General features: G+C 36.4%; 1 protein-coding gene and 1 long non-coding RNA gene across 3 annotated transcripts; both read right to left on the reverse strand.

Annotated features, from left to right (window-relative positions):
* On the reverse strand, nt 1–1,181 carry LOC109856974 (zinc finger protein 845-like). Its single transcript, XM_020432768.1, has 3 exons — nt 986–1,181; nt 386–508; nt 1–293 (listed from the first exon to the last, which is right to left on the reverse strand). Exons 1-3 carry the CDS (start codon nt 1,179–1,181, stop codon nt 1–3), a joined length of 612 nt encoding a protein of 203 aa, XP_020288357.1.
* Nucleotides 1,182–4,521: 3,340 nt separating this feature from the next.
* On the reverse strand, nt 4,522–10,730 carry LOC109856939. Of its 2 annotated transcripts, XR_002250438.1 has the most exons (3): nt 10,147–10,730; nt 8,520–9,489; nt 4,522–8,147 (listed from the first exon to the last, which is right to left on the reverse strand). It is a non-coding gene; the product is annotated as an uncharacterized LOC109856939 (long non-coding RNA). The 2 variants fall into 2 exon arrangements; XR_002250437.1 differs by having other exon boundaries at nt 4,522–9,489.
* Nucleotides 10,731–11,115: the final 385 nt, after the last annotated feature.

An 11,115-nucleotide genomic window follows, 5' to 3' on the forward strand; every position in this document is an offset into this window, starting at 1 on the left:
CTAATTTATGCCAATATCGATGCACTGCACGGCGCAGCCTTTATGAGACTTGCGCACGTGCTTGTAGACATCGGATGTCCATCTTGAGCGAAACCAATTGCAATAAGGGCACTTGAAGCGCGGTTCTTGCTGGCACTCGTAACGTAAATGCCTCGTGAGGGAACCGCGATGGGTGAAAGCGCTCCCGCAATTGTTGGTGCAGCAATATTTTTTGTGCGTAGGAATACTTTGGCGAATCCAGCGGCGATTGATTTCTGAGACAGCAGGCAGCCAAATAACGCAAGGATTGATTTCTGTAACAAAAAATTCGTAACGGAGCGATTGATTCACGTCGTTAGTCAGAACAAACTGGCAAGACACTACTTTTTCACCTTCAACAAACTACTTTTGTCAAAATCAGCGTAAACATCGGGATAAGGATTCGTGAGATCTTCTGTCGCGTTCGCATGACAAATAAAAACAAAACGACCAAAATAACAAACCTTTTCAATGCATTGATATTTCTTACCTAAAAATATCGTAAATATTTAACACCTTACACATCCGCAAAACAAAAGAAACTCTAAAAAAGAATTAACTTGTGGAAGATGCCGCGCTATGTAAAGCTTGTGTGTGTGTGTGTGATACTCTTTCTTCCTCTTAAGTTATTACAACGCATCCAAAATTAGTTTTTTTTTTTCTAGTTTTTACTAGTTTTATATAACCACGCGTGCTCAGACAAGTAGTATTAAACAATAAAAAAAGAAATACATATGTATATACAGCATAAAGCTAGGATGTTTTAATAAACAATAATTTATTTTTCTAATATATCAAATATTCACAGGATCTGCAAAATTTGCATGTCAATCTATGGTAAAAACGCTTAATGTAAGTATATCATGTGAACGACTCGTTAAATTAAAACGTGCGTATACGTGTGTGCGTATGTAAAACTTGGAAATATTATTCTTCGTCTCGGTTGACTCCTATTCTTGGTGCATACGTAGAACGTAGACTTGCTGATCCGGATGTATCCTGCGCACGTGAGATCTCACGTTGGACGCGTGTTTCGTTCGATACGTGCAGTAGGGACAATTGAATCTCGGCAACTGGCCGCACTGGAACTTAAGGTGATGATACAGATTGTTCTTGCGTGTGAATCTGTGTCCGCACTTGTGGCAAGGATAACTCTTCCTCATTCCGTTGGTGGTGAAGAGTGCCGGTGAGATTTCTGGGAACAGAAAATTTTACAGCGTATAATTTGAGGCGAAAAGGCGAAGCACGGGCTTTAACAGAATTATCGCGATCTTGAAGCTTTATATCGTGCGAAACATTGCAGAGTTCCGTTCACTGTTATTAAATATTGTGCGAATAGAGTGTTTTTTATGTTTAATAAAAGAAATAAGAAAAAAACCCAGCCTTTGCAATCTGGTGCAAGATAATCTACAATTAATTAAATCAATAAAGTGCAATAATATTATTATTTTTATATTATCATTTTATACATGTTTATTGTTTATGTATATTTAAATACGAAACTTGTGTTATTACTATTTTGTGGGAATTAAATAATCGATCTATCTAAGATAAAACTTGTTAGTAATATTGTACACTGATCTCACGCTGAAACCGCTAAAATCCAGAGTTTATTATTTAATAATTTATTATTATTTTTTATTTTTTTAAATGTTTTCGCTACCAGACACTGAAGTTATTATTAACTATGTTACATTCTATGTTACGTCTCTTTTTATTAACATTTGAATAAGAAATCCGAATAATTTTATGCTATACAAAAAAATTCAATAGTAAAATCAATCTCTTAAAATACACTTTCTGAGAACAGACTCATTAGATCATTAGTTGATATAATAAAATTAAAGCTATAAAACTTAGATTCAAGAAAATTTAAAAAATCTTCAACTTTTAATTAACGAAGCTTGCGTTAATATTTGCGAGAGAATAACGAAAAACGATAACGAATCGTTAATACAATTATAATAGTTGTGTTCCTGGTGTGTTGCCCAGGATGTCGTAGGCTCGCAAACAGAGATGCTTTCCAAAAGTCGACATTTGCATATTGAAAACACAATAATACTTACATTTATTATAGCATTACATAATATAATATAAAAAGTATAACCAAAAATATATTTTTCTCTTTAAATATTTCAAACAAAGTATCTAGGCAAATAATTTCTTATGAATTTTTATCACCTATAAATCCAAGTCAGTTGTCGAGTTGTAATTATTTATATTAAAAAAAGAAATATATAAATTTATTTAAGATCATAATTATGTTACTAATATCAATACACTTGCAACATTTTTGCGTCTAAATGTTCGTATGATAAACGCATCAAAACTCTAACATTTATTCGACTAGACTTGTTTATTGCTGTATGAATTTGTGTAATTGTTTTCTTTTTTTTTTCAAATATTATCTAAAACAGATAATATCTTCCAGATAAATATCACATTGAAAAACAAATCTAAACTTTTTTGTATGCTCATTGTTAACAAATTATTTTTTACTGTTTATTATTTTAATTTTATTTTTTGTAGTAAATATTATTATATATTATGTATGTATATAATACAATATTTTGAATTGTATACACGGTATAATACTACCAAAATCTAGATATTTAAACTACACAAACTCACAAAAAAAAACTCTCCTCCCTCTTAAAGTAGGCCAGTTATAATTATTTTATGAATGTAAAATAGAAGATCAGTCAACACAGCTCACGTATGTAAATCACACGCACAAGTGTATACAAATATGTACAGAGAAGTGCATTATATTGTTCCGCTCCAGAGGAAGTACTTCTCTGAAATTTCTCTTCTGGCTGTTCCTACTACTGTGCGTCGTACTCCTTCGGTCTCCATCCAACGGCCTGAGAAGGAAAACGCACTAGTAGAAGCAGCCAAAGAAGAAATTTCCGAGAAATACTTTCCCTGGAGCGGAACGATATGGTGCGCTCTTCTGTAACTGCTCGTTTTTTTTCATTCAAATTTTAAATATACACTTATATATTTTTTCCGACATTATCTGCAGAAAAATTACAAAAAACTCTTTTCTCAGTTAAACAAAAAACAAAAGTGTAAAAAACATCTCATATCGCAGTGCACAGATATTTTTCGATTTTCTACTACGCGCCCACATCGATGGCAAACACTTCGTGACCGGGGTGTTTTCTGCGCACGTGTGCTCGCACGTTCGACACGTGCTTGGTGCGGTAAACGCAATACGGACAATTGAATCGCGGCAATTGGCCGCATTCAAACTTCGAGTGATAGTAGAGATTGTTCTTGTGACTGAAGACACTCGGACACCGAGGGCAGGGAAACTTTGGCTTATCAATGTAAGCACTTTGGTTGCGTGGGCATCTCGACCCACGTGTATATTTCTTCGATTTAACAGGCACGAAGGTAATCAGGTTATCTGAAACAGAAGCAAAAGAGATGTTCAATCAGTGATTGTTACGATTTTACGACAGTTGAGTTCAAAACTTATGCGAAGACTTTGATGCGATCCGAATCAATCAGAATATTGCGGAAGAAATGTTCTTTACGGAAATTTTTCAAATCGCCGAAACAAATTTGTCGTTGAGATCGAAAAGTTTCTACTCTGGCATTCTATTCTGCGCTCGAAGAAATTCAAAAATTTTACTTTGCTGAAGAACTGCACACAACTTCGATACTTTCCGATTTCATACACGTATATAACTAATGTAAACTTCAATAAATAAATAATGTGTGTAGTTCTCGACGTTTCGTGAATATCTTGGTTCACACTTTGTCAAGAAACGAACTGAAATGTTCACGAAGCATCGGTATATAAAACGGCACAGACGCAGTTTCAACCTGAAAGCCATGCGAAAAGAATTGTTAAAATGCGCCGCAAAAGCATCATAACTATAAACAAAAAATAAAATGTAACAAATTATTACACGTAAATATATAAAACTAAATAATAAATAAATTATATAAATTTCGCGGAGATATATAAATACAGTAAAAATGTAAAATTCAATAATAGCGTTTTATTTCTTATACATAACACGTAACGTGTATCTACAGTTTCCGCGTATAATTCACGCTTAAAACAAAACCTTCAATAAAAACTGCGTATAAATAATTTGCTAAACAACAAAGATTGTCACTGATTCTTGCACGCATCTCACGCAAATAACATGTCAAATTTCACTGAGAAAGAGACAAAGAAATAAACGAAATGTGACTATCTTTTGTAAAAAGATTGTAACACACAACTTTATTTTCTAAACACTCGAAAATTCTATTAGTATATATCTTAAACTTAATAATACTGATCCTTAATTGTGAGTAACAATATTGAACTATCACACACAACGACTATATGTATCTATGTATATAATAATACACTCGTACGAAATTTAAGATATGTTGTGAAAATCTTGACGATATAATCTAAGCGATGTATGCGTGTGTAATAATTAAACGCTTTAAATAGACGTCTTAAATTAAGTGAAATCTTACGCTACTGTTTTTTTGTTTTTTTTTTTTTTTTTTCAGCGAATATTACTTTACATATGTATACATTTGCGATGTTGTATCACAACAGAGAACACACCAATGTGGTAGCAAATGTGAAATGTGCACAAATGGTATTTCTACTTAATATAACAACACTAAATAATAATTTCTTAAAATCAAATCACTATAATTTAAGCATAAACTATCGCCAGCATTTCGCAATAATACCGAGTAATCGCGATTCTTTGTGTAACTTTATAGAAACAATGACAATAACTTTATTTAATCATTTAATACTGCGCGCCACTATAGTGACTTTTCTCTAAGGCTTAGAGTCTAAGCGATAGTTCAAGATAAAATGCTACTATAGTGGCTCTTATTTTCATCTTGCATCGAGAGCTGCTGAATCGTCATGTCATTGGTATAAGCAGCAATTTTTTACTTTTCTTTGTGATTTTGTTTACTAATATATATTCGCTAAATTATACAGTAACAGTAAAAAATAGCAGATATCGATCGTGCCGATGGTGTATAAAGCACGTTGAGCGGCAGAAACTGGACAGTGATACAACTGTGCGTCCAGCTCGTGCCTGAGCGAAAAGATAAATGTAGACGAGTGACACGTAACAGATAACAAAGTAATAACGCTGTGATTACATCGATACCATGCAATTTGAGAAATTTGTCATAAATAATACTTTTTACCAATCACAATTATGCTCTTCAATCACATTTATGCTTTTCAAAATTTTTTCTTAAAAAAAATAAAAAAAAATTATTGTACAACATATACTTAAATCATAAAGACTATAAATTATCACAGAAGATAATAATTTATTATATTTCTTAACGAAAAGCAAGTATGATATTTCATCTGATTTTTTTGTGGAATTTACATATTAAGATACGTTCTATCTGTTTTCAAAATCAATAATTTTTGTATTTGGAAATATTCTCATTTCTTTTCGTTAAAGCTGACGATGATAAAAAAATTAAAGAACAAAAACGTACCAACATATGTGGTTTGATTATTGAAAAATTGCTTCACCAACACGTTTCACTAGTTTCTTTTTTAGTTCGTTTTTTCTTCACTTGGATTTACACATTAAAACTAATTGCGTCTGTGTAAATCTTGCAATTTGATTCACGACTAAATTCATATATAACAATCCGTAAAACACTAGTTTTGGCACTATTTTCCGTGGTACGTCTTTCTTAAAAGTATCAGCGGACACTGTCTTCGCGGCACAGCCAACGTCTATCTTCTATCGTAGTCTATTTCTTCGAGCGAACTGAGGGAATTCGCGAAACAAGAGGCGACGAAAGCCCGAGATGTCCTGTGCGTATCACTGAAAAAAAGAGAAAAATACCCGTATCTATGTAATACAATTCGCACTCGTGATTAATGTACTGAGGAACAAGAGATTAAAGTCTTCGATCTCTACCGTTCTTGTCGGATGCGACGTTGATTTTTGACGACAGATCATCTTCGTACGACGTTTCGAGTGTACCGCACGGTGCAGCAAGCTGTTCTCTTTGGTCTTCGCGTATCGTCGTTCTTCAGGATGAGAGACAGTCTTGCCGGACGACGCGCGACCTCAGAGATTGCGCCGCGGTTGCTGATACTGCGTCTGACTGGACAGATGCAAATCGGTGATCTGCATGTCCTGTCCTGGATGGCATTTGCGCACGTGTCGGCGGGCGTTCGAGATGTGACGGGCGACATACGTACAGTACGCGCACTTGAATCGGGGCGGCTGGCCGCACTCGTACTTCTGATGATACGTAAGACCGCCCTTCCGCTTGAACTCGCTGCTGCACTTGTCGCACGGATACGGCTTCGCCAGCTTCTGCCCCGTCGAACATCGTCGATGATCGTCGATCGCGATCGCCGAAGGAAACGACATGTCAAAATCGTACGTCCGCGTGTGCGTAAATGTGGACGACAACGGGACGATCATACAGTGTCAGTCTGCAACACAAACAGGCGCGTCGATCCCGTCAAAGTTTCGATTGTACCGCGACACGTGATCCGATGCAGATAGATAGGATAGAAAAAAAAGATGAAGAGTTGAAAAAAGAGGTGATTTTTGTTTTTAATGGAAATTGTGCGTGTGTGTTAAACTTTCTTCGAATTGCAGACAATTTTACGGTAAATGATGAAGGGAGTGTGCCAACGATCTTCCTGTGCTTAAAAACAAGTCGTCAGTGATTCTGGGTGACGTGGGGATCTCATGCGATCGTTTTCTTCCGTTAGGCGAGTTATCTTAAACAAGGAACTACCGAAAAGTAACAAGAGTCATGTTCGCAAGTCATGTTCGCAAGTCATGTTCGCAAGAATGTTTTTATGCAATTTTATTCTCTAACTAAATAACAAAGCTAGTATTATATATTGACTAAATATAATATTGACTTTCTGTGCGCGACAAGAACAAAGCGAAGTAATCACTTCGGAAATGATCACTAGAGAAAGACGAAGCAGTTTGATAAAACTGCTTCTCACGTGCACGTAGACTTAGTGCTAAGTACACGGAAATGTCCCAAGAGTATTTTAAACACACCAGCCTCGTGTGTTAAGCTAAGTAAGCTTGTTCGATAAAAATGATTAGAAGACGTTCGCTAGTGAGACGCGTATCACATGGACTTCGCAGCCGAGGTGCTTTCTGCGCACGTGAGCACGTATGTTGGACGATTTCTTCGAGGCGTAGTTGCAGTAAGGACAGCCGAAGCGCGGCAGCTGCCCGCACTCGAACTTGACGTGCGAGTAGAGATTGTTCTTCCGGCTGAAGATGCTCGAGCACTTTGGGCAAGGAAACCGCCCGATGTTAGTAAACTTCGCTTCGGATAGCATCTTGGAGCCGACCACCAGATCTGCAAGAAAACGTTCAGAAGACGTACGTCAGAGCTTCGTCGGAAGGTGTCGCGTCCATTTAATTTGATACTGCGAAGAGACGGAAAGAGACAAATACAGATCAAGAATGTGTAACGATATCGGGAGATACTGTCATCCCGAAAATATCTCGTTGTGTGAGTTGACTTCGGTTTGTCACGTTGGATTCATGGATGTGTCCTTGCTGTAGTAAATAACAAAATTCATTCATGCAAACGTAAAAAACTCGCAGTTTATTCACGTATATATACATACGTATATATGTATATACGTATACGTATATATATATATATATATGTTCTTATAAAGTTATTTAATAAAAAAGAGCAATACATTCTTATATAAAAACACCAACTTTATGCACAATTGTATGTTTTGATTGTCGTTAATTAAACTTAAATGTGACCTTCAAATCTTGTCTCTAAATGACTTTTGACAATTCAAAGTTTTCCGAACTGCCGATCATTATTCGATTCACATCGATCTTTTTTCACATCGATCACAAAGACGTCATTGCTGCTGTGAATCCCGCGTATGTGCGCGCGTACATTCGAGGTCTTCTTCGAACGGTAGTTGCAATAAGGACACTTGAATCTCGGCGACTGGCCGCACTCGTACTTGAGATGTTTTTGCAGGTTGTTCTTCCGGTTGAAAACGCTGGTGCAGTTCGGACAAGGAAATTTGGTTTCAAGTTGCGACCTCGGTGGCGTCTCCATCTTGTCGAAGAAACCACAGTCAATGGGAAAAATTGTGTCTGCAAGAAGAAAAAAGAAGTGCAAAACACGAACGGCTACGCAGTACTCGCACGATAAAAACAAAGTCACGAAAAAAGTATATTAAAAACTTATGTTAAAACATAATAAAATAGACAACTTGTTTCTATCTATAATATGTATAACGTGAAGTTGAACACGCAAAGAAACATCTGCTCCAAATGTAGACAGCGTTTCGTCCAAGAATCTCCTTTTGCGATTGTTAGAAATTGTTATTTTATTAGACAAAACGTATTGTTACGTATTTTGCTTCATGCATTCGCACGGTTACTTAGTGTGAAATTAATGTTCAAACAAAAGTAGAATGTCATTAATGGCGAAATGATGAAAAACCAAAGGCGCGTTTTGTGTACATTTTGCTACATCTTCAGTAAGTCGATACACCAAACCGGCTGGCCGTGGTGTTTACGGCGCACATGTTTGTAAAGATTCGACATTAGTTTCGATCGGTGACTACAGTAAGGGCACTGGAATCTCGGCGCCTGGCCGCACAAATAGTTCAAGTGTTCCCGCAGACCCCGCGCCTTTCGGAACACGCTCCTGCAATTTGGACAGCGAAAAATCCGTCCGCTCGCGCTCGTTTTCTCTTCGAATCTGTGAACTGAAAAACACAAGTTTTTCGTGAAACAATCGCACTCGCTCTCTCACCTTTTTTTTTGCGCGCGATTTTTACCTACGTATCGAGTGATATATATCGAGATAAAGCTCAACTTCTCTTCCAAACAAAGTCCCATGACCCAAAAGAGACTCAACGCACGTTTTAAAAAAACACACGCACACACACTCGAGAAATGCACATTTGAAAAATTATTAAAAAAAAAGTCTGCGACTGGCAATCAAATTTCTACAAATTCGGCGGTTCGAGATTAAAAGACAGTTTCATAAGGCATGCGGCGGTAGCTAGTTTCTGATCGAAGATCGGACGATCGACGAGTGGAGGGTTTCGGTGAATTCATTGACATTTAATTCGGGGTTTAGTTTTATTTTACAAAAAAGCTCTGAATTTATTATATTTTAAAATTACGTATATCTAACATCAAAATGTCGTCGTCGTTATATATTCGAATTTTGGATTCTTCAGAACGTAAACGTCGTTGCCCCGATGTTTCCTCCGTATGTGTATCCGCACGTTCGAGGTCTTCTTCGAGACGAGTTCGCAGTACGGGCACTTGAAGCGAGGAGGTTGACCGCATTCGAACTTCATGTGCCTCATCAGATTTGTCTTTCTGTTGTAAACACTGTCGCATTTCGTACAACCGTACAAACATACCTTGGATTTGAAGAGGCCGCTCTGTGTCAATCTGAGGGACGCGTCTAAAGCACCTGAAAACAAAAGTCAATGTCAGTTGCGTGTGCCGTGACTCGTTCCGCGCGTTGGAATATTTCTTCGTTCTTCCATCGTTACCGTCTATATTAGCGCAGTGTTGCTAGATTATAAGATACAAACATCATGTATACATAATCGAAGCAAGACAAGTCGAATCTCAAAATTAGTTTTGTCAAGTTTGATGGATTCAACTTTGCACAATCGTCTCCAACATCGTCTCCGCACAATTACAAGTGTAATAATTTCCAGGAACACACATACGACTCATGTGTGTTCCTGGAAATTATTACATTTGCAATTGTGAAGAACACTGACAATATGTAACAATTTCCGTCTAAAAAACGCACACATACACACACACATACGCAACACATCTTAAGACCGATTCTCACTTCGTACTCGAAGCGCAATCAGATCACGGTCAAATCAAAAAGAACAACAGCACGTCGCTTGATTCTGTCGTATTCTATAATAATGCAAATTCAATAAAACGTTGAATTTCAGAAAAAAAAACAATCAAGTTTGACTGGATCGTGATCTGACCGCTCTAGTATGAATGAAAACATGTAAGGACTCTTTAGGATGTAACTACATATTGCTATTCATATATTTATACGTCTTCACATACAATATGTTTATCTATATACACGTACCCAAGTTTTGAACTTTTATACATATTGCGTATTTGGAAATCGACAAATGTCTATGACATAAACAACAGAGCCGTCATGTTTTCGGCGAATGTGTTTCTGTATATTCGACGTCTTTTTAGATATCAAGTCGCAATACGGGCATTTGAATCGCGGTGGTTGGCCACATTCGTATTTCAGATGCGTGACAAGACTTCCCTTCCGTTTGAATTTGCTTGAACAGTAATTGCACGGATATTTGCCTGAAAAACACCACGTATATATAAATTAATACCACATACTTCACAAGATAAAATACAGTAAACAAAAAAAAAGAAAAAAATCAATAATCGTGTGCATAAGTAAATTTGTAAGTCTAAATACTGTTAAAAAAGATTCATGCGCCTTGCCAGGATTGAGATAAAACTTTTCGATTTTTTTTAGTTGCTTTCAAGCTTACGTTTTAGTTTTGCCGCGCTGTTGCGAGAGAAAAAATACGCGCGTCTTCGTGGGTTATAAAAGTATTTACAGAGAATTTTATATATACATTGTAAATATATATTGTGGATGAGGAAAATATAAGGATCTTTTTAAACATTGTCAGAGAGAATAATCGTGCTGACAAACAAAAAATCTTTTTCGAGTGATTTTAATAAAGAAACTTTATTGCAAGAAATTTGTCGATCGTGAAATTTATGGAAATATGTATTACATGTACAAATACTTTTTCACATAGAAACTAACGTTGTCGATGTAACTATCGATCGAACAAACTAATTTGTATTCTCGTGCGTTTGCGAGCGCGCGCAGTTACTTTTAAATATTTTATAATACTAGCACAACACAAGCGCGCGCTATTATTATTTTCATTTTCATGTGTTGCATCAGTGAACACAACCTGTCACCGCGATGACAGCTAATATATACATCTTATAAACTATGTAATACACCTACGAGAGATGTCATAAATAACGCATAAAAATCAAACTCAAA

Source organism: Pseudomyrmex gracilis, unplaced genomic scaffold (genome assembly GCF_002006095.1).
Source record: "Pseudomyrmex gracilis isolate BER0280 unplaced genomic scaffold, ASM200609v1 scaffold_138, whole genome shotgun sequence".
Taxonomy (NCBI): domain Eukaryota; kingdom Metazoa; phylum Arthropoda; class Insecta; order Hymenoptera; family Formicidae; genus Pseudomyrmex; species Pseudomyrmex gracilis.

Excerpts from the sequence above, each read along its gene's own strand:
- LOC109856974 (XM_020432768.1), bottom strand. The coding sequence starts at position 1,181 with ATGAGGAAGAGTTATCCTTGCCACAAGTGCGGACACAGATTCACACGC. Across the intron at positions 509-985 it reads TCAGCAAGTCTACGTTCTAC|GTAAGAAATATCAATGCATT; the intron begins GTATGCACCAAG and ends CGATATTTTTAG. Across the intron at positions 294-385 it reads TTACGCTGATTTTGACAAAA|AAATCAATCCTTGCGTTATT; the intron begins GTAGTTTGTTGA and ends TTTTTGTTACAG.